The following is a 21,106-nucleotide window of genomic DNA, read 5'->3' as shown; positions in this document are numbered from 1 at the left end:
GAGATCTGGTTTGTGGATCTCAGGTAACTCTGGCTGTCTGCAGCATCTGTATGCATAAACCCACCTTTTAGAGAGGTTGACTGTATAGAAAGAGTCCCGTCACTGGTGGGACGCAGGCATGAAGTAGACGAAACTGGGAGTGGGATTGGTGATGCAGGGCCGGCCTGAGGATTTTTGGCACCTTGGCAAAAGTTAACACCACACCCCTGCACACACACACAACAGAGAAACTGCCACGCACCCTCCCCCTACAATGGGGGGAAGTTGCCAACATCATAAGAATATAAGAGTCTGCTGGATCAGACCAGAGTCCATCTAGTCCAGCACTCTGCTACTCGCAGTGGCCCACCAGGTGCCTTTGGGAGCTCACATGCAGGATGTGAAAGCAATGGCCTGCTGCTGCTGCTGCTGCTTCTCCCGAGCACCTGGTCTGCTAAGGCATTTGCAGTCTCAGATCAAGGAGGATCAAGACTGGTACCCATAGATCGACTTCTCCTCCATCAATCTGTCCGAGCCCCTTTGAAAGCCATCCAGGTTAGTGGCCACCACCACCTCCTGTGGCAGCATATTCCAAACACCGATCCCGCGTTGGGGGAAGAATCATCCTCTGTGGGCAGAGGAGCGTCAAGGCTGGTTTGGGCTCCTCTCCCTAGGCGATTGCCTCAGCATGCCTAACCAACAGGCTAACCCTGGTGTGACTTTGGGCAAACCCAAGTTCGTTGCCCAAGCCAAGATGGTGGTGGTTGGGGTTTTTTTTACACTGTCCCACGTCAAAGTCACAGGAGGGATTCCGGAATAGGGATCGGCATCAGGCTGAAGCGGCTGGATCACGAGCTCTGCCTGGCTCTGCTTCTCCAGCTGTCTTTGGCTCCTCTCCCTCCCCCCCTCCCTCTGCCCCTTTTCCCATGAATAATTGAAATTCCGCTTTTTAATTCCCTCGTGAGCCGCTGGCTGCAGAAGTAGCCCCGGGGCAACATCTTTCTCAGTCAGGCAGCTCTGTAAAAAAAGCTCCATTTATAAACCCCTTTATTAATATGTATTAAATGATAATGGGATTTATAGTGGGTTTCGGAATGGAAAATGATGTCTTCCATGGGAGATTGGCTTACTTTTAGCCACTCGGATGTCTGTGCTGTAACGCAGGCTGCTGCTAGTCTGTCCTGGGACCCTCCTCTGCCCGGTTGCAAAGGGGAAAAATCTAGTTGGCTTGTTTGGGCCCCTTATGTTAGTATTACCCACATATTTGATAGCTGTGTGACATAATCCCTAATTTAAAATCATAGGTACCCTCTGTTATTTGCCCCAGAAAAGGTTTACTCATAGAGCACGGGTGTCAAACTCTGGCCCTCCAGATGTTCATGGACTACAAATGCTACCAGCCCCTGCCAGCATGAGCAATTAGCCATGCTGGCAGGGGATGATGGGAACTGTAGTTCATAAACATCTGGAGGGCCAGAGTTTAACACCCCTGTCATAGAGTATGTGAAGTGGAAAGAATTGCCTACCTTGTGTATGAGTTCTGTGTCCGTCCTGCTTCAAAGGGGTGTGGGAGAAACCTAGGGCAGTGACTCGCACAGAGGCACAGGAAAAACCCTCCTCTGCGGTAATTCAGTACATGTCAGGAGTGGCTGGATCGTTCAGTCGTACCTGATGCAGAGATGCAATAAAATTATTCATTGGGTTGGAAGAAGGCCAGGAGACTGAGCAGTATATCATGTAGAGATGCACTGGGCAGCCTCCCTTCCCAGAGGTGTTGTGTGCTAAGAGTCGTCTTTAATTTATGTCTCGCGCAGCCCCTGAGTGCCCTGCCGTGCTGTCTGGGAATGTACATATTAATTGGAAGGACACCCCGTGCTATAATAACAACCACATCTTCGCCTTCTGCTCATGTTGTGGCTCGATCCTGCACTGCTGCAGTAACCTTTGAGTGACACAGCCTCGTGTGAGGTCACTACGTTCACACAGTGTCTCTTGCCTCAGTGCCAGAAGCCCAGATTTGGGGGGGCTTGTTGACCCCCACAGAACCACAGTGGTGCTGCATTGGCCGACCTTCGGAGCACAGTGGCATTGGGGCGAGGCAGTTGTGCTTGGGCAAAAAGCCAACGAAGCAGAGGAGATTTGGGGAAGCGTTGCTTTGTGGCTAGTGTTGGATGCGAATCCCACTGGCTTGACCTGACTCTGCCTCGGGGGTGGAGTTTATGTTTGCATACCCACTAAATTTTCTGTTCTGGGAAAGGTTTTAGCATCCTAGTTCAGGACAAGCACTGTTGATTGCTAGCAAGAAGGAGACAGGGCGGGTGACAATTGTGCTTGCATGGAGTTCTGCTTTGGTTCATAAACTGTTGCGGCTGGATCCCTCTGAGTGAGAGATGGTGATGTGGATTTGAGCATCTGAATGGGTTACTTCCTGTTTATGTTGCTTGATTTGTATATCTTGAGCAGAGCCAGAGCATTTCACGGACCATAAATCATTAACATTTCTTGTTGAAAACTTTTAAGAATCCCAAAAACCTTTGTCAAAAATTCAGTCAGGACAGACCATGAATCCAAACTTTAGCAACAGGAGCGGTAAAAGCAATTTTGCCAACTTGTCCAAGTGTATTTTGACGAATAGGGCTGTGTTGGAGCCCTTTGAGACACAAGAGAGGCATGAGGGGATTTCTATGGTAAGTCCCTGCGGACAGAAACAAGATCTCAGGTATCCCCTGTAAGGCAGAAAGATCCCAGGGATTGTTTTATGAACAGTAAAACAGCACTGTGGGAATTTCCACCACTTTTGGAGCATCACACCGTCATTCAGTGGCAGGGGGCTTTCTTTGTCCTCGGGGCGGAAAACAGAGGTGGCCATCCGTTGAGGCTGAGAAGGAGAATGGGAGGACTTGCTGGACCTGGGCGGTGAAACGGTTCCCCAGGGTCCAGCCTTTTCACATATGTCTGGATGCCAGCATCCCTCCTACAGAGGCTTGGCAAAGGATGACCAAACCCGAGGAGATTCCTTATCTCAGGCACTTGGAAGGTCCAGTTTGGTATGTAGGATGTTTGCTGCCTCTCCCCCCACTCCCCACCCCACTCACCCAGTGAGCAAAATTCCAAAAGGTGAGACCCTCTTTCTGGTTTTCACAAGAGAGCAGGTCTGCAGAGAAATGGGACAGGCCCTTTGAGCACTTCCCTGGGGGCCGCAGACATCCCTCTAGGTGCCCGCTCAAGGCATGTGTTTAATGCTATTTCTGCTTTAAAATTAATTTCTTTTCAGCTGACATCCAGTCCGGTTGTAATTGGGTGGGGTGGCCGACTGGTGATAGGACACAAGATAATTCCCCCACACACACACACACACACCATCATCTTGGTTTCACATCCTGCATGTGAGCTCCCAAAGGCACCTGGTGGGCCACTGCGAGTAGCAGAGAGCTGGACAGATGGACTCTGGTCTAATCCAGCTGGCTTGTTCTTATGTTCTTATGGTTCTGGGTTCAGGGCTTGCCAGATGCTTGCAGCCTCCCTATAAATATTGTCTTTCTCCGAGAAGTCTCTACAGAGGAAAATGAATGTGGGTCCAGTCTGCCATCATTCGCACACAGTGCCTTAGTTTCTGTGGGCGGGGGATAGGGGTTCCTTTTTCAGACACGTCTTGGGGCACGCTGAGGTGGTCTTAGGAGCTGATAGATGTTCATCTAGATCAGGTCACGAATCCAGGCCGAGCCCTTCGTTCGCCAGTACTTGGGGCAAGCGAAGTCAGTATTTCTTTGAGCCAAGTGAGAGCGGTGCCTGGTCCAAGTCAGGGCGCAAGCTCCGTGGCTGAGCCGGGGATCTGAGCTCAGGCTGTCAATAGTATAGTTAGTCAGGATAAGAAGTCCCAAGAACAACCTCACCAAATTGTAACTCTGTCAGATCCCCAATGATTGAAACAACACCTTGTAGAGAACAGAGGTTTATTCATCCTGAGGACAGCTTGGAAAAGCCAGAATTGGCCTTTTCCCGCGCGCACAGCAGTGATATCTATGAGGGTTACACCCCCCCTCATGTGAACAGTGCAAGAAAATATGCAGACAGTATGATAAGAGCAGTAGTTGGTTGGAGCTGGCCTTGACCCACACCTGGTGGTAGAGACGGTTGGTATCACACAGCATACCCATAGTGTCTCATCCCATCCCCGCAAAGCCCAGAAAACTGAAGCAGCCCCCAGCTCCCACTAGGCATCCTGACACTCTGCAGCAGTCAAAATGAAAGGAAAAGAGAATAAAAGGTGAGAAAAGCCAGAGAGAGCACAAAACGGGGAGAAACATTGCTTGGTATGTGTGGTGATTCTTAAGGTGAACCCTTGGGGACGCTTTGCTGTGGTTTACACATGAAGCTGCCTCATACCTGGTCACTCCTGTCTCCTCTGACTGTGGGCGGCTCTCTAGTTGATCCTGCTACTTGATCCTTTTAACTGGACATGACAGGGGCTGAACCCGGGACTCTCTGCCTGCAAAGCAGATGTTTTACCACCGAGTTGTAGCTCTTTTTCTAATCCATGGCAACAGCCTGTATTCTGTGCTTTCTAACCTCAGCAGTGGCGTAGTGGTTAAGAGCAGGTGTACTCTAATCTGGAGGAATTGGGTTTGGTTCCCTGCTCTGCTGCTTGAGCTGTGGAGGCTTATCTGGTGAACCAGGATAGCTTGTGCACTCCAACACACGCCAGCTGGGTGACCTTGGGCTAGTCACAGTTCTTCAGAGCTCTCTCAGCCCCACCTGCCTCACAGGGTGTTTGTTGTGAGTGGGGAAGGGAAAGGAGTTTGTAAGCTCCTTTGAGTCTCCTTGCAGGAGAGAAAGGATGGATATAAATCCAACTTTTCTTCTTCTCGGAATTCCAGGCATTTGGCTAGCATTTGCTGTAAACCTTTCTGATAGCCCACAGGTAAAACAAGTTGGACTGATTTGAATTGACTGTATTGTTTTGTTTTTAGGTGAAGGGCCTGAAGGAATTTCAAGGGTGGGCTTATTGCTTTCCATATAGCCTTCAGTTACAGGACTGGGGGTAGAGAGTCCAGCACCAGTATGGGGGGTGGTGGGGGTGGCCTGGTGTGATCTCAATGTGGCCTGGTGTGATCTCAATGGCGTTTGGCTTGACTCAGTCTACCCCTTCTTCATATTAGGGATGGAGTTTGAGTACACAGATTCCGAGAGTGAGGTGAAGATCAGGAAGAAGTCTCCCTCTCAGCTGCTGCGTGGGAAGAAAGGAATGCTGGACACGGGCGGTGCCACACCGGTACAGCCCACGAACCCCATTGACTCTGCCTCCAGCGTGAGTTTGGACAAGGGCAAAATAGCCTCCGAGAAGAGCCGAAAGCTGAAGAAGCTGAAGTCGCCCAAGGACCTGAGCTTCGAATTCGGGCTGGAGGTGAGCGACGACGACCTCTGGAACCGGCGGCGGAGCGAGCGGATCTTCCTCCACGACGCCACCATGTCATCGGCCGTCCTCTCCCCCACCACCCCGAGCAACTCTGCCCCTGGGTCCAAGCCCAGCCGCTACGTGAAGGGGACTCCCATGAGTCCCAAGAAGGATGGGAGCAAAAAGGACAGGAAAGATCTTGTCAAGGTACGAGCCACCCCTGCTGAGTGGGGAGTGCAGGGAGAGGGGCAGAGAATGGGTGGAACATTTACGGTGGATGTGGATCCTCTCTGCTGTGGTCTGGGAGCCACTTGGAGGAGGAGGAGGAGTAGTTTGGATTTATATCCCCCCTTTCTCTCCTGCAGGAGACTCAAAGGGGCTTACAATCTCCTTGCCCTTCCCCCCTCACAACAAACACCCTGTGAGGTGGGTGGGGCTGAGAGAGCTCCGAGAAGCTGTGACTAGCCCAAGGTCACCCAGCTGGCGTGTGTGGGAGTTTACAGGCTAATCCAAATTCCCCAGATAAGCCTCCACAGCTCAGGCGGCAGAGCGGGGAATCAAACCCGGTTCCTCCAGATTAGATACATGAGCTCTTAACCTCCTACGCCACTGCTGCTCCTGAGGAGGGAATCCTGTAGCCCAGAGGTGTCCAACTGAGGCCCTCCAACTGTTCATGGGAATTGTAGTCCGTGAATATGGCATTTTAGTGCTCGATGTCAATAAAGGTTTACTGTTGTTGATTTCTGGGCATGCTTGACCCTCACTCTCTCACTAGTATAAGGGAGGCCCCTTCCCCATCCCCCTCACTTCCCTTTCTGATGTTGGTTCTTGTCTGGTGACCCACGCTGATGAAACATCTCTCTGTGCTCTTCTCCTTTTGTTGTGCAGAAGAAGAAAAATAAAGAGAGTCCTTTCTGCTCTTCCTCCTCCTTGTCCTCCTCCTCGTCCTCCTCCCACTCTCCTCCGGGCATCACCGGTCCACCCGACATCCACGCCAGCCTGGCAAGCTCCCTGGGCTCCAGCAAGAAGGGCAAGGCCAAGCTGAAAGCCAAAGAGGTGAAGAAGGAGGTGAGAGTCGCCGCCACGCAAGGGTGCCGGTTGCCACGTGGCCATCGCGGTTGGGGGGGTTGTTAGAGGGTGTGGAGGGGGAGACATCAAATGCATCTCCTGGCCTCTGAAGTTCAGACGAGGAACGAAAGCCCTGTGTCCAGATCATCAAAATTCTGCAAACTGTATGCAGCTTGAGGCTGTTGTGGGTTTTCCGGGCTGCGTGGCTATGGTCTGGTAGTTTTTGCTCCCAACGTTTCACCCCCATCTAAGGCTGGTATCTTCAGACGTGCCGAGGAGAGAAACATATCTTGCCATGACGTGCCTCAGAAGCTGCCAGCCATAGATTCAGGTGAAACACAAGGGACAGAACTTAGCAGGCCACATCCCAGAAAACCTAGAACAACGAGTTGATTCCGGCCGCGAAAGCCTTTCGACAACATTGGCAGCAGGGTGAAATCTTGCAGCAGAGCGAGGCAGCAGGACCCGTGGTCCTTAAAGAGAACAGGAGTATCCCACCACAGGGCTGGAATTGCTTGTGGGACTAATTCAGCTTCCTTGTTTCCCTGTGTCTCTGGCAGGGATTTAAAAAAAAAAGTTTAAAAATGTTCCTTCCCCTGTAGACTGATGTCGGGGAAGGGCTCCGATCATAGTGGCAGAAAACTGCTTGCATGCAAGTTCACTCCCCAGATCTCCACTTAAAGGGATCTCGAGTCACACCGTTGGGATTCTGTATGAAGGCCGGTCACTCGATCCTATAGCTGGGCGTCCCACTAACCTGCTCCTTTTCTTCCCGCCCCCCAGAATCGAGGGAAGGGCGGGGCCGTTAGCAAGCTAATGGAGAGCATGGCTGCGGAGGAGGATTTTGAGCCCAATCAGGACAGCAGCTTCTCGGAGGATGAAAACATGCCACTGAGCGTGCTCCTGGAAAGGCCGCCTACGCCAGGTGAGAGGGAAGCAGCCAATCACCTTGCAGTGTCTCTCTTCTGATTAGATTTCTTCCCTGCCTTTAGCTTCACAGGGGGTTGATTCCTGCCTTCATGAAAGGTTCACAGTGGGTTATAAGCTATCTGTATGTCTTTTTGTGTTTGTAAAAAAAAACCCCTGTGATGCACAGGCTTGGTTCAGACATGAAGCAGAACCCCAGTTTATCTTAACTATGGCGTGTGTGTATGTGTGTCTGTCTGTCTGTCATGTGCAGTAGTTACAGCTAGGTCCTCTATCTGTCCACTTGTCTGTCTATCTATGTGCAGTAGTTATAGCTAGGTCCTCTATCTATCCATCCGTCTATCTATCTATGTGCAGTAGTTACAGCTAGGTCCTCTATCTGCCTGGCTGTCTATCTATCTTAGTGGTTCTCAACCTTCCTAATGCCACAACCCTTTAATACAGTTCCTCATGTTGTGGTGACCCCCAACCCTAATATTTAATCCATTTTACAGATGTAGAACACTCAGGCAAAGAGTCTTAGGCGACCCCTGTGAAAGGGTTGTTCGACCCCCCAAAGGGGTCGCAACCGACAGGTTGAGAACCACTGATCTATCTAATAGACTGGCCATCCCTGGAAGGCTCTGTGAAACAGATTTTGGCTCACTCTACTCCTGGTTTGCTCTGACAAATATTGGTGTTTCCTTTGCTCTGTCACCTGCATGGGCTTTCCTAGCCAGGATTGGACTAGGATGTCTGCATACAGATATCGCCCAGAGACTAATTGTGGTTAATAAACAAGCGGCGAATCTTGCCTTCAGGACCCTTAGAGGAACGGCCCGCATCCGGATGATTTTAGTAACCCCCATCCTTTCTGAGTTTCACGTAGTGTCAAAATCGGTCCATGTCGTGATTTCCCCAAACCGTCTAGCACATTTTGGGGCTGCTTTGGGTTTGAATCTAGGTCAGACCCAACCCTCATGTCTATTAATATGTCTAGGCGTGAACGTTGGCATGGGTTAAGCGTTGGCTTTACCTGGTGAGGCGTTTGCCTCCTTTCCCTTTGATGGTTCCCCGTTTCCATGACAGCAGCAGATTCAGGGATTTGAAGAAGCCTAATTCATGGGAGCCAATCCATGGTCTTCGTGGCAGCTTTTTTTGGCTGTGAGCTAAGCAGACTGAAGTTACTGGGGGGGGGGGGGGGGGGGGGGCCTTTTTAGATACTTTCTCCCCCACTATCATTTTTTAAGGTGAACAGCAAGCTGCATCTTCTAGAAATCGCAGGATTTGGTGTCTTGGGGGTTCATGCTGATCCGCTGAGAGGTGGGGGCTGTTTGCCCTTTCCCCCCAATTGCCTTTCCTTAGAATGCCACAGGCACTTCTTTGAATCTGAAAAGCAGTCTTTTTGTTGTCATGGAAATTAATCTCCAAATCTTGCAAATGTTTTCAGTTCTGGATCTTGCTTGCTACAGTGGTTTCTCTGGTCTGTCACTTCTCTGCCCCCTCCTCTGCTCTTCCCTGTACTTGCTGCTTCCTCCTTTCACGATAATGATAACGGGGGAGCCCCAACCAATCTGGGATCACGTGGTGAGCTAAACAATGTCAGGACATGGTGTGAACGGTTGGATCCAACCACATTCCTGGTGTTACTGACAACTGGAAGCGGGTTTTTTAAAATCAAATATGTTCTAAGAGGATTGACTCCCCTGAAGGGCCCCCCCTCAAACACAATGTCGGAAATGTTTGCAGACTTCTGGAAATTAACATACATCGATCAAAGCAGTAAAGCAGGAGATGGTTGTGAATTTCAGTGCCCTAGAGATGTTATATCAACTGGTCCTGGTGTCTTGTGGCAACTGCTTGGAGACCCAGTGCAGATATGGCGTGAACAATCTGCTGTAAGATGAAATGCACACCGCTGTTTGAAAGTGTTTCTGACTCCTGTCTCTTCCCTCCTCCATCCAACAGCGCCCCGTTCCTGTATAATTGACAAAGAGGAACTGAAGGACGGTTTGCGGGTGCTGATTCCCATGGATGACAAACTGCTCTACGCTGGACACGTGAAGACGGTTCACTCTCCCGACATGTAAGCAAAGACTGGGCAGTTATATTTTCCATGTACCCTTTGTAAGACCCAACACCGTCTTCCAGATCAGTTGCCACAGATTCAGCACATGATGATGGCGCCCAACAGCTATATGTTCATAAAATCAAGGCTCAGGTTTCTGTGCAGGGAGAATGGTGTGGAGGGGGGGAAGGTCGAGGCAGAAGACCCATCTGATGTCAACGTGTACAAGGGTGGAGGCCACGTTCCTTGTAAGTTGCGTGGGTGCGCTGCCACATGGCCACCATATTGGTGCTGCGCAGATAAGGGGCTGCCCAGCAGGGGGAGCTCTCCTACCCAGTTCCGTTCCATGCAGTGTTTTGTTAGTTCCACGCAATGACTGGGAACGATTAGAGGGATTGTCCATCAGAGGTCAGTGCCAGTGTCCGTGAGCCGAACGGGCAGTATGATCTGTAGTTCTGTGCCAGGTCTTCTGTTTGTCTCCTAAAAGAAAAATCATAAGAACATAAGAAAGAGCCTGCTGGATCAGACCAGAGTCCATCTAGTCCAGCACTCTGCTGCTTGCAGTGGCCCACCAGGTGCCTTGGGGAGCTCACAGGCAGGATGTGAAAGCAATGGCCTTAAGAAAGAGCCTGCTGGATCAGACCAGAGTCCATCCAGTCCAGCACTCTGCTACTCACAGTGGCCCACCAGGTGCCTTGGGGAGCTCACAGGCAGGATGTGAAAGCAATGGCCTTCTGCTACTGCTGCTGCTCCTGAGCACCTGATTTGCTAAGGCAAGTTCTTAGTCCTTATCGTCTGCACGACAGGCTGGACCATGTCTAAGCCACATGTGCCGAGATCTCAGAAATGGCTGGTGAAGGGGAAGGGCTTGAGTGTTGAACACATGAAATGGCCTTTTACTGAATCATAATCTTGCTTCATCAGGATCAGTATTGTCTGCTGAGGCAGCCAGTGGTTCTGTAGGGTCTCCGGCATCACCCACCGCCTGGTCTTCCCAGCTGGAGATGTTGGGAACTGAACCTGGGTGCCAAGCAGCGTCCGCATGCCAAGCGGAGGCTCTACCACTGAGCCACGGCCCCCTCCCCTGTTCTGCTGAGCCTCTTGGCCTTCCCCGTGGCTAGTGGATGCGGAAAACATGTTCATAATTAGCAAACAGATGCAGATGTGTTTAACGTTCATAATTGACTGGCTGGGTTTTTTACAATTTCCCCGGCCGTTTTGCAACCCTCAGGGGGGCTTTCAAGAGCCTTCCGCTGACTAAAGAAAAAAACAAAACCAGCTACGAAATGCAGCAGATGAGAAAACCAAAAGGCCGTTAGAAGAGGAGATATAAAAATTTAAATCTGCGGCAGAAAGCCAGCTGATGGCAACAACAGCCATTTCTATCCATGCTGCCCATAACTGAATAGTTATAATTCATGCTTCTCTTGCATGTCGCCTGTGGTGACCTGGGTTCTGTGTACAACATCATGTTTATGTGCTTAGAATGTTGGTCTATGCTCTTAGGAGGAATGGCAGGATAAAATAGCATTTAAAGACTCAAATTTTTTAAAGTGGCAGTATATGGAACTTGCCCGGGAAAGCTTCAGACAAGACATTCCAAGCCTCTCTGGCCTTTGCTCCCTCCGTGTTTGTCTCCGCTGCTCCTTCCTCCTCCTTCACTCATATTCTGGGTCTTTTCAGATACCGGGTAGTGGTGGAAGGGGAGCGCGGGAACCGTCCCCACATCTACTGTTTGGAACAGCTGCTGCAAGAGGCGGTAAGTCTGGCACAGCTGGTCAGCCTCCCCACCCTGCCCTCCATGTACGCTAAATTCAAAATCTCTTTCCTTGGACTTCGCTGTCGGCTCCTCTTGAGAACAGTTTGTGTCGTCGCTAACAATTTTCTGTGTTGAATTTTTGCCGTTCCCATTGCTGCAGATTGCATAGCAAATATAAAATCCCATTCTGTGCTCTCCTGAGCTACTGAGAGAAAGATGGGCATATAAACAGTTTGAATATGTGGAGTGGTTCCATTGATCCACATTGCTTCCACTGGGAAAGGATCTCGGATGCAGAAAGGTCTTTCCCAGTGGTGGCTTTCTGAGATAGAATCATAGAGTTGGAAGAGAGCAGAAGGGCCATCAAGTCCAGCCCCCTGCCATGCAGGAATACACAATCAAAGCAGCCTTGACAGATGGCCATCCAGCCTCTGTCTGAAAACCTCCAAGGAAGGAGACTCCACCACCCTCCAAGGCAGCATATTCCACTGTCGAATAGCCCTTACTGTCAGGAAGGTCTTCCTAATGTTCAACTAGCGTGGTGTAGCAGTTAAGAGCAGGTGCACTCTAATCTGGAGAACCGGGTTGGATTCCTCGCTTCCGCTTGAGCTGTGGAAGCTTATCTGGTGAACTAGATTAGCTTGTGCACTACAGCACATGCCAGCTAGGTGACCTTGGAGTGACCACAGTTCTTTGGAGCTCTCTCAGGCCCACCTACCTCACAGGGTGTTTGTTGTGAGGGGGGGAAAGGGAAAGGAGATTGTAAGCTCCTTTGAGTCTCCTTCCAGGAGAGAAAGGGGGGGGGATATAAATCCAAACTCTTCTTCTCTTCTTCTTCTACATTGCAGTGAAAATGGGGGGGAGGGAGAGTGCTGTTTTCTATAGTGGGCTGATTGCCTCATGTTGGAAAGAAAAAGCTGCTGTTGTCTTTCCAGATCATTTGTACGACAATAGTCTTGTGCGGGGCTAAACCGCTTCTCCCTTTCCTCCCATATAGATCATCGATGTGAAACCCCCTTCAGTGCGGTTCCTGCCCGAGGGCACAAGAATCGCCGCCTACTGGAGTCAACAGTACCGCTGCCTGTACCCGGGGACGGTTGTCCGAGGTAAGACTGTGCCACGCTTTTCCCAGAATGCAAATTGAAAAGAGATGAGATGCACAAATGGGAGGATCCTTGCAAAATTCTCCAAGGTGTGGCTGAGCACACAGATGGGTGAAGGACTGTTGGAAGTGGAGAGCTATAAGAGGAAGTTGTTCCATTGGGTGGGGGACCCCACGAAACTGATGGCAAAGAGGTTCAGGACAGAGCAAAGTCCTTTACTCAGACAGTGATTAAGCTGTGGGATTCACTGCCTGTGGTGGCTTTAAAAAGGGGCTATGCAGATTCCTGGAGGAGAGGTCTGTCAACGTCTCCTCATGGTGACTGAAGGGGGACTCCACTTGCAGAGGCAGCAGACCTTGGAATGCCAGCAACTCTGTTTGTTTGGCCCTGTTGGCTGCTACATGAAGAAGATGCTGGTTTGATCCAGCAGACTCTGCTTACATTCTTATGTTCAATATTATCCAGTCACATGCCACAGGGAAGTCCATAAGCAGCCCACCCGCTGTTAGCAACAGCCCTACTTGCTTGCATCTGACCATCGAGAGCATTCCGCTTTGGATCAGGGATTTCTGTTCAGCTATTGTGGCTAATATATCCATAAACATACCCAATCTAATTCCAAATCTTCCAAACCAGCGGCAATCCCCACCACACCTTGTGGCAAGGAGTTCCACAGGTCAGTGTGTTCCAGAGTATGCATGTGTACCATCTTTTATGCCCAGGCTTATTTCTGCTTATTGTTATGATGAACGGTTGCAAGTGACACGGGCTACCCTTTTTTCTGATCTGGGGGATAAGCAGAACATGGACAGGCAGCAGCAGGTGGGTGCCTGTCTCCTACCAGTTACCTTTTTCACCTAGTGCTCATTTTCTCCCCTTGTACCTACAGGGGCCCACGATCAGGAGGAGGACAGGGATCTGATAACTGTGGAGTTTGACGATGGAGACACCGGGCGGATCCCCTTGTCTCACATCCGCCTGCTCCCGCCCGACTACAAGATCCAGTGTGAGTTTGTGCTCCTGTGACCTTGTCAGAGCAGTCCCAGAGGAGTGCCTGCGTTAGTCCCCTGCAGCCAGAATGACAAAATGTCTCGGGGAACTCTGTAGGTTAACAAAACTATTGTCCCTGAAGTGTCTGTGAGCGTCTGCAAGCCAGAGCCCCTTGGTCCTGCCAAGCAACTTTATTATGTCCTACATTCCAGGGCCTGTCTTTTGAGCCCCCACAGGATGGTCTTAGCTGTGCTTCCCTTGTGATTCTCTTCCATCTGCAGAAGAGGCTGCTCATAGTGGAGGGGGGTTAGCAATGGTCTGGTGAATGGTTTGAGCTCCAACGGTTGCTGTATTCCCTTCGGCCCTGCCCATATGTGGGAGGAGGGGGCAGACGAGCAAAACCACCAGAAAACTGTGAGCGGGAGCTGTGCCGGAGCTTGTCAACGCTTCTCAAAGACATGAGCCCAACGCACTAGCAGGTGGGTGGGGTGTCGGAAGAGATGCACCAAGGCCACCCCAGCCAAGAATGGCCGTTGTCTATTGCAGGTGCGGAGCCGTCTCCCGCCCTCCTGGTGCCCAGTGCAAAGCGTCGCAGCCGCAAGTCCAGTAAGGACGCTGGAGAAGGAAAAGAGGGGAGCGGGACGGGAGCAGAGGACCCAGCGGCAAAGGGCAAAGTTCGAGGGAGGAAGCCGAGCACCCAACAAAAAGCTGGTACGAGACGCCCACCTCTTTGTAAGGTTTGCCTGAGTACGTGCTGGGCTTGGCCCAACTGTGCAACCTGGTGGCAGTGTACCAGGAAGCAGATTGGAGCGTGGCCACCCCCCTCAGCTGGAGCGTGACTGGATGCAACCTTGGGCTGCTGGTCCTTCTGGCTCGGTGTCATCTGCTCCACTTGGCCATGTCTCCCTATGTCATGAAGGAAGAGGCCTTTCCTTGTCTCTGCTGTGCGAGATCCTTTTAAAGGACAATACTCAGGACCTGGAACCTTCTTTGGGCAAAGCCCGGTGCCACTTAACAGAGTTTAGATCCCTTCCTGGAGTCTACCTGATTTAAAAGGTGAAGGTAGTACCCTGGGCAAGCACGTGGGGTAACGTGACGTCCCAACGTTGACTAGGCAGGCTATGTTTCTGGGGTGGTTTGCTTTGCCTCCCCCAGTTTACTCTTGGCAAACTCAGAAGGATGGAAGGCTGAGTTGGCCTTGAGCTGGCAACCTGAAACTGACTTCCACCGGGATCGAATTCAGGTCACAAATTCTGATTTGCTGCCATGATTCAGCTGGCTGCCAACCACAGGGACTCGTCTTGGGCAGTGGATGGGTGTGTCTCCTTTTGGGCAGCAGGGCTAGGCTTCAGTCCAGCCAAGCCAGCATCTCAGGTAGTAGATGTAGGTATTTCTGCAGCAGCATCCCAAAACGCAGCCAAGAAGTGTTTCCTGTGGACTTGAACTGGCCCTTCACATCTACTGGGAAGTAGACAGGAGGGCTCTCTCAGGAATGCTTCGAGGGTAGAGGTAACCCCTGCTCTCCACTCCTATCAGCTGTTGCTTTGAGAGTCAAGGCCAGTACTGTTGGTGGAGAGCCTTCTGAGGTTCCGTGTTTTGGTTGTGCAAAAGCATTGACAGCACATTGGGCTTGTGGGATGGATAATCCTGAAATAGCTATGTAAATATTAATGAGTTATTCCTAGACTACAGCCATGTGGGAATGGTAGGACAGACATCTTGTTGTGCTGAACATACCATCTTAAGTATCTGCCTTCTAATGCTTTACAGAAGAAACCACCCTGGCAGAAGAGACGGAGCAGGGGGACACGCTGCCAGCCCCTTCCCTCGTGCCCGAAAAGACCGTCGGCCTTAGCAAGCAGTCTGCAAAAAGTTCCAAGAAAGCACAACCTGTCCCGGCCCGGTCGTCTTCCATTTCCGCGGAAGAAAAACAGCACAGTAAAAGCAACAAGGTGAAGCTTTCCACCAAACTGCCCGGCTCTGCTAACCCCCCGTTCCAGTCTCCCATGTTCAACAACATACGCGGGAGCGAGCCCTACGCCGAGTTGCCGGGTGTTCTGGGAGCTTTCGGCTCATCAGACAACTCTTCCGGCAAAGTCAAATCTAAGAAAGGGAAGTCTGCCGAGGAATTGCAAGAGTTTGGGTCCACAGCCAAGGCCCAGAGGAAGATCCCGGACAGCGAGATCCTCATCAAGTTGGACCATGAGGGGGTGATGTCTCCAAAAACGAAGAAGACCAAGGAGGCCATGAGGATGTTAAGCGACTCGAACCTGGCTGGCAGAAGAGAGGCCAAGAACGTCTTGGGGCTGAGCTACACCTCCGTCGCCAGCTCGGACGTGAAGCAGAAGCCTCCCAAGAGCAAAACGGCCAGTAGAGAGGCCTCCGCTCCGAACTTCGGCGGCAAGTTCAGCGGAAGCGGAGAGAAGTCGGCTCCCTCGCAGGATCGAGAAGAGAAAGCCCAGGCAGCACCTGCTGGGGATGAGTCGGAGAGCAACAGCAGCAGCTCCGAGTCTGAAGGAGAGGAGGAGGCGGAGAAGACGGGGGGCGGCACTCAAGGCAGCAGCTCAGCCAGTTCAAGGGTGTCGACCCCCATGTCCTCGTCCAACTCCTCCTCCTCTTCCTCCAGCAGCAGCTCTTCTTCCTCGTCCTCCTCTTCTGCCTCCTCTTCCTCCAGCTCCAGCTCATCAAGTAAGCCTCCCTCCACCTCCCTCGTCCCTCCCAGCGTCTCCAGCCTTCATCGCTCGTGGGCCCTCCTCCACCACCGACGAAGACTCTTCCTGCAGCTCCGATGATGAGGCGACCGGATCCCAGCCCAGCACTTCTTCTGTCCAGCAGGTCCTCCCGCCAAAGCCAGCCAAGCAAGCAGGGAAGTCGCGGGCCGCTTCCCACCCGCCAGGCCCCAAACAGCAGCCAGGGGCGGCCCAGAAGCAGCAGCAGAACAGCAACAAGAACCGGCCCAAAAAGCGCGAGGGGATCCACATGCCCACCACCAAGGAGCTGGCCAAACGGCAGAGGCTGCCTTCGGTGGAGAACAGGCCCAAGATCGCCGCCTTCCTGCCTGCCCGGCAGCTGTGGAAGTGGTTTGGGAAGCCCACCCAGGTGAGACTGGCACTCTGGTGAGCTCTGCCTTTTGCCACAGGAGGTGGTGATGGCCACTAACCTGGGTAGCTTTCAAAGGGGCTTGGACAGATTTATGGAGGAGAAGTCGATCTCTGGCTGCCAATCATGATCCTCCTTGATCTGAGGTTGCAAATGCCTTAGCAGACCAGGTGCTCGGGGGGAGCAGCAGCAGCAGCAGCGGAAGGCCATTGCTTTCACATCCTGCCTGTGAGCTCCCAAAGGCATCTGGTGGGCCACTGTGAATAGCAGAGTGCTGGACTAGATGGACTCTGGTCTGATCCAGCAGGCTCTTATGTTCTTATGTTTGTAAGGCCAACAAGCAGAGAGTGGGAACCAAGGGAGAGAGGAAGAGAGCGGGAATGAGAGAGACGAATGATATAGGATGCTTAGGGGATCTAGGATGTAAAGGGGCCACCACTTGAGAGGGCGGCATTTCCGGTGTGGCCAGGGGTAAGATTTCCTTGCCTGACTGGTGAGGCAGGGTGAAGCGAAAGGAAGGAAGGAAGGAATGGTGCAGTGAGGTTGTAGACCAGCACGAAATGCAGAATCAGTATCAATTTTCAAACGATGGCCAAGTGTTTGGCCTTGTTCTCTTTGTTTGTTTTCAAAGGGGCTGGGTTTTTAGGAGTTGGAAAGGGAAGAAGGCTACAGGGTTGGCGCCCGTCAGTGTGAATGAAGCAAGGCTCTCAGCAACATGAGTGAAGTTAAATATTAAAAATGAGGAAGGGTAACCAGGAAAATGAGAGCTTGGGTAAGGATCAGAGGGTTGGACTAGGAACGGTGAGACGAGTGTACCCACGCAGTCAGCTTTGGAACTGATGAAGAAATGGGTTCAAGGGGATGGAAAAGAGATTCCACCTAAACATCAGGAAAAACCTCCTGACAGTCAGGGCTGTTCAACAGTGGAATGCACGACCTCGGAGAGTGGTGGAGTCTCCTTGGGAGGTTTTTAAAGAGAGGCTGGATGGCCATCTGTCAGGAGTGCTTTGATTGTGTGTTCCTGCATTGCAGGGGGTTGGACTGGATGGCCCTTGAGGTCTTTTCCAACTCTGATTCTATGATTCTATTATTGTGAGCAAGTCTGAAAAGGGCATTAATTTTTAAATGTCCACAGGATGGCAGCAGAAGACCACAAAGGCATTTTCACTTATTTTGTTTCTCTTTACCTGGCTTCTGGGTTGCTGATTTGTAAATGGGCTGCATTTGGAGCCAATGGTGGCAAGATTGTGCTTGTGTTGCACCTGCAGAAGCATTAGCTGGGCCTTCTTGTGTGTTGTTCTCTTCAGGGTGACCCCTAAAGTTCACCCCAAAGTTTGTAGCTATTCTCAGGATGGTCACAGTCCTGCCTTCTTGCTCCCTAAATGTGATCTGTTTATGGGATGACTGACTGGGTAACACTAGAAGTCCATTGCCAGAACTGAAGCATAAGGAGCGAAGTGCCCTCCATTATACCCCACGTCACACCACACCACCCCTGACTGAAGAAAAGGGGAAGCTGGGCTTTCTTGTGGCGTGTTTGTTTTGTGTTTTGGCTGAAGACAAAGCCAACAGTGTACCAGTGCTTTGTTTTGTGGCTATTGTGTGAAGCGTTTCCTGAATGTGTGAGTGTGCCTTCATATCAGAGACATCGCTATACGTGCCCTACAAGGAGAGACTTAGGGAGCTGGCTATGTTTAGTTTGGTGAAGAGAAGGTTAAGAGGTGACATGGTAGTCATGTTTAGATATTTGAAAGAATGTTATGTTGAAGAGGGAGCAAGTTTGTTTTCTGCTGCTCCAGAGATTAGGACCAGGAGTCATGGGTTCAAGGTGAAGGAAAAGAGATTCCACCTAAACAACAGGAAAAACTTCCTGACAGTAAGGGCTGTTTAAAAGTGGAATGCACTACCTCGGAGTGCGGTGGAAGTCTCCTTCTTTGAAGGTTATTAAAGAGATGCTGGATGGCCATCTGTCAGGAGTGCTTGGATTGTGTGTTCCTACATTGCAGGGGGTTGGACTTGATGACCCTTGTGGTCTCTTCCAACTCTATGATTCTATGATTCTATGATTGTGAGCAAGTCTCAAAAGGGCATTAATTTTTCTTGGGATTCAGGCTGCCATACTGTGAATCTCCACAGGATGGCAGTAGAAGACCACAAATCCATTTTCACTGATTTTGTTTCTCTCCTCCTGGCTGCTGGGTTGCTGATTTGTAAATGGGCTGCATTTGGGGTCAATGGTGGCAAGATTATGCTTGTGTTACAACTGTTGAAGCATTAGCTGGGCTTTCTGCTGTGTTTTTTTTTTGGCACAATAGTTTTGTGGCTATTATGTGAAGGGTTTCCTGAATGTCTGAGTGTGCCTTCATATCACATACGTGGCTATATTATCATACCCCTGGACTGTTCCATACCAAAACTCTGTATTCAGATGCTGTCCTCATTATAAAACAGCGTCAGGAATAAGCATTTAGACTTCCATTGCCAGAGGTGAAGCATAAGGAGCAACACGCCCTCCATTATACCCCACCCCATGTCCCAATGTCACACCCTGACTGCCAGTTCCCACTAGAGGATGGCACTCCAGCAGTCCCAAGGTCCGGAGACAGCACAGCCTCCCCTGGGTCAGAACAACCTACATAGCCCAATACTGGAAGAACTGCAGCAGTGGGGGTCTAATGAGCGGATAATGCATTGCTCAGGAAGCAAATGTACACAGAGGGAGAAAGCACAACCCTAAAAAAATAAGAGGGAGGGGGAAGAGAAGAGAGGCAGGGTCCCCTGGCCTGGCTGGGAGACGTGGGAGGATCAAACCAGAAACGGGCCGGTCGTGACATGCACATTTCCAGACAGTGGAGTAACAGACCCCTGGTCTTCTTTGGGGCCATCCGTCTCAAAAGTGAAGATGCCTGGCAGCACTGCCAATGGGAGTATGGTGTCTAGATCGAGGGATGTCATTGTACCTCTCTATTCTGCATTGGTTAGACCTCACCTGCAATATTTTGTCCAGTTCTGGGCACCGCAATTCAAGAAGGATGTTGGCCAGCTGGAACGGGTCCAGTGGAGAGCAACCAAAATGGCTAAAGGTCTGGAGTCCATGCCCTACAAAGAGAGACTTAGAGAGCCGGGGATGTTTACTTAGGTGAAGAGGTGGCATGATAGCCATGTTTAGATATTTGAAGGGATGTCGAGTTGGTGAGGGAGCAAGCTTGTTTTCTACTGCTGCAGAGACCAGGACCAGGAGTCATGGGTTCAAGGTGAAGGAAAAGAGATTCCACCTAAACATCAGGAAAAACGTCCTAACAGCAAGGGCTATTCAAAAGTGGAATGCCCGACCTCAGAGGGTGGTGGAATCTCCTTCTGTACAAGTTTTTAAACAGAGGCTGGATGGCCTTCTGTCAGGAGTGCTTTGATTGTGTGTTCCTACATTGCAAGGGTTGGACTTGATGGCTCTTGGAGTCTCTTCCAACTCTGTGATTCTATGATTGGGGATCAGTCACTTGCTCTTTCAGATCTCTCTTAAAGGGCTGTTGTAAGGTTAAAATGAAGGAGGGGGAATTATGTGTACCTTGGAAAGGGAGCATAATGAAACTAGCAGAGAGATGCTATTGATGCTGATGGGCTGTCAAATGCTTTAATTCCACAGAGGCGTGGGATGAAGGGGAAAGCCCGCAAGCTCTTCTACAAAGCCATTGTCCGCGGGAAGGAGATAATTCGCATCGGAGACTGTGCCGTCTTCTTATCAGCCGGGCGGCCCAACCTGCCGTACATTGGCCGGATCCAGAGCATGTGGGAATCGTGGGGGAACAACATGGTTGTCAGGGTCAAATGGTTTTACCACCCGGAAGAAACCAACCCTGGGAAGAAACTGAACGAAGGCAAGGTAGGTGGAGCCAGCGTCCCTTTCTGATAGGACAACCGGTGGACCAGTGTTCTGGCTGGGAAAGGAATGCCATGTGTTGTCATTTGAAAAGTGAGATCAGCACCACTGGGGAGCTGTTGGGAAATCTGATTGTTTTGTCGAAGGCTTTCATGGCCGGATTCAACTGGTTCCGGTGGATTTTCCGGGCTGTGTGGCCGTGGTCTGGTGGATCTTGTTCCTAACATTTCGCCTGCATCTGTGGCTGGCATCTTCAGAAGTCTGTTACATACTGGGATACACCTCTGACAATGCCAGCCACAGATGCAGGTGATGCGTTAGGAACCAGATCCACCAGACCACGGCCACACAGCCCAGAAAACCCACCAGAACCAATCTGATTGTTATTTGCCCTGATTCGTATTTCCATGTGGGCTCCAGCGTCCGCATAGAGCTCTGCATGTGTTACTGGGAATGTCTCAGATTTGAAAGCGCTTCCAGAAAACAGAGAGTTGAAGCGAAAATCCAGTTATGCCTACCCATAAAACGCCCGCCTGTCCACATGCTGTGAAGCGAATGTCTGGATGGTAATCTGGGGGGTGGGGGTGGGGTGGGCTTTGTGATTGGTTTGGCTAGGCCAGGGGTAGGGAACCTGCGGCTCTCCAGATGTTCAGGAACTACAATTCCCATCAGCCTCTGTCAGCATGGCCAATTGGCCATGCTGACAGAGGCTGATGGGAATTGTAGTTCCTGAACATCTGGAGAGCCGCAGGTTCCCTACCCCTGCCATAGACACACACACCCCGATTTTTGAAGGGGAAGTCAACTTTCTATCAGTTGGGTCCCACTTTTTTCTCCAAGGGGAGGGGGGTCACGGTGGCGT

General features: G+C 51.0%; 1 protein-coding gene across 1 annotated transcript in view; it reads left to right on the top strand.

The window, feature by feature from the left end:
• TNRC18 (trinucleotide repeat containing 18) overlaps positions 1 to 20,409 on the top strand; it is a 57,272-nt gene extending 36,863 nt beyond the window's left edge. Inside the window, 11 exon segments of the mRNA XM_048493929.1 lie at positions 5,139 to 5,581; positions 6,263 to 6,442; positions 7,226 to 7,367; positions 9,317 to 9,434; positions 11,100 to 11,175; positions 12,173 to 12,281; positions 13,168 to 13,284; positions 13,815 to 13,979; positions 15,039 to 15,975; positions 15,977 to 16,367; positions 20,011 to 20,409. Of these exon segments, the coding sequence (XP_048349886.1) occupies positions 5,139 to 5,581; positions 6,263 to 6,442; positions 7,226 to 7,367; positions 9,317 to 9,434; positions 11,100 to 11,175; positions 12,173 to 12,281; positions 13,168 to 13,284; positions 13,815 to 13,979; positions 15,039 to 15,975; positions 15,977 to 16,367; positions 20,011 to 20,274 (2,942 nt within the window). The 3' untranslated portion in view covers positions 20,275 to 20,409.
• The last annotated feature ends 697 nt before the right edge of the window (positions 20,410 to 21,106 follow it).

The sequence above is a fragment of the Sphaerodactylus townsendi genome, linkage group LG04 (assembly GCF_021028975.2).
Source record: "Sphaerodactylus townsendi isolate TG3544 linkage group LG04, MPM_Stown_v2.3, whole genome shotgun sequence".
NCBI lineage: Eukaryota > Metazoa > Chordata > Lepidosauria > Squamata > Sphaerodactylidae > Sphaerodactylus > Sphaerodactylus townsendi.
Note: the sequence above shows the minus strand (reverse complement) of the source record. Positions and strands in the feature narration are given on the sequence as shown.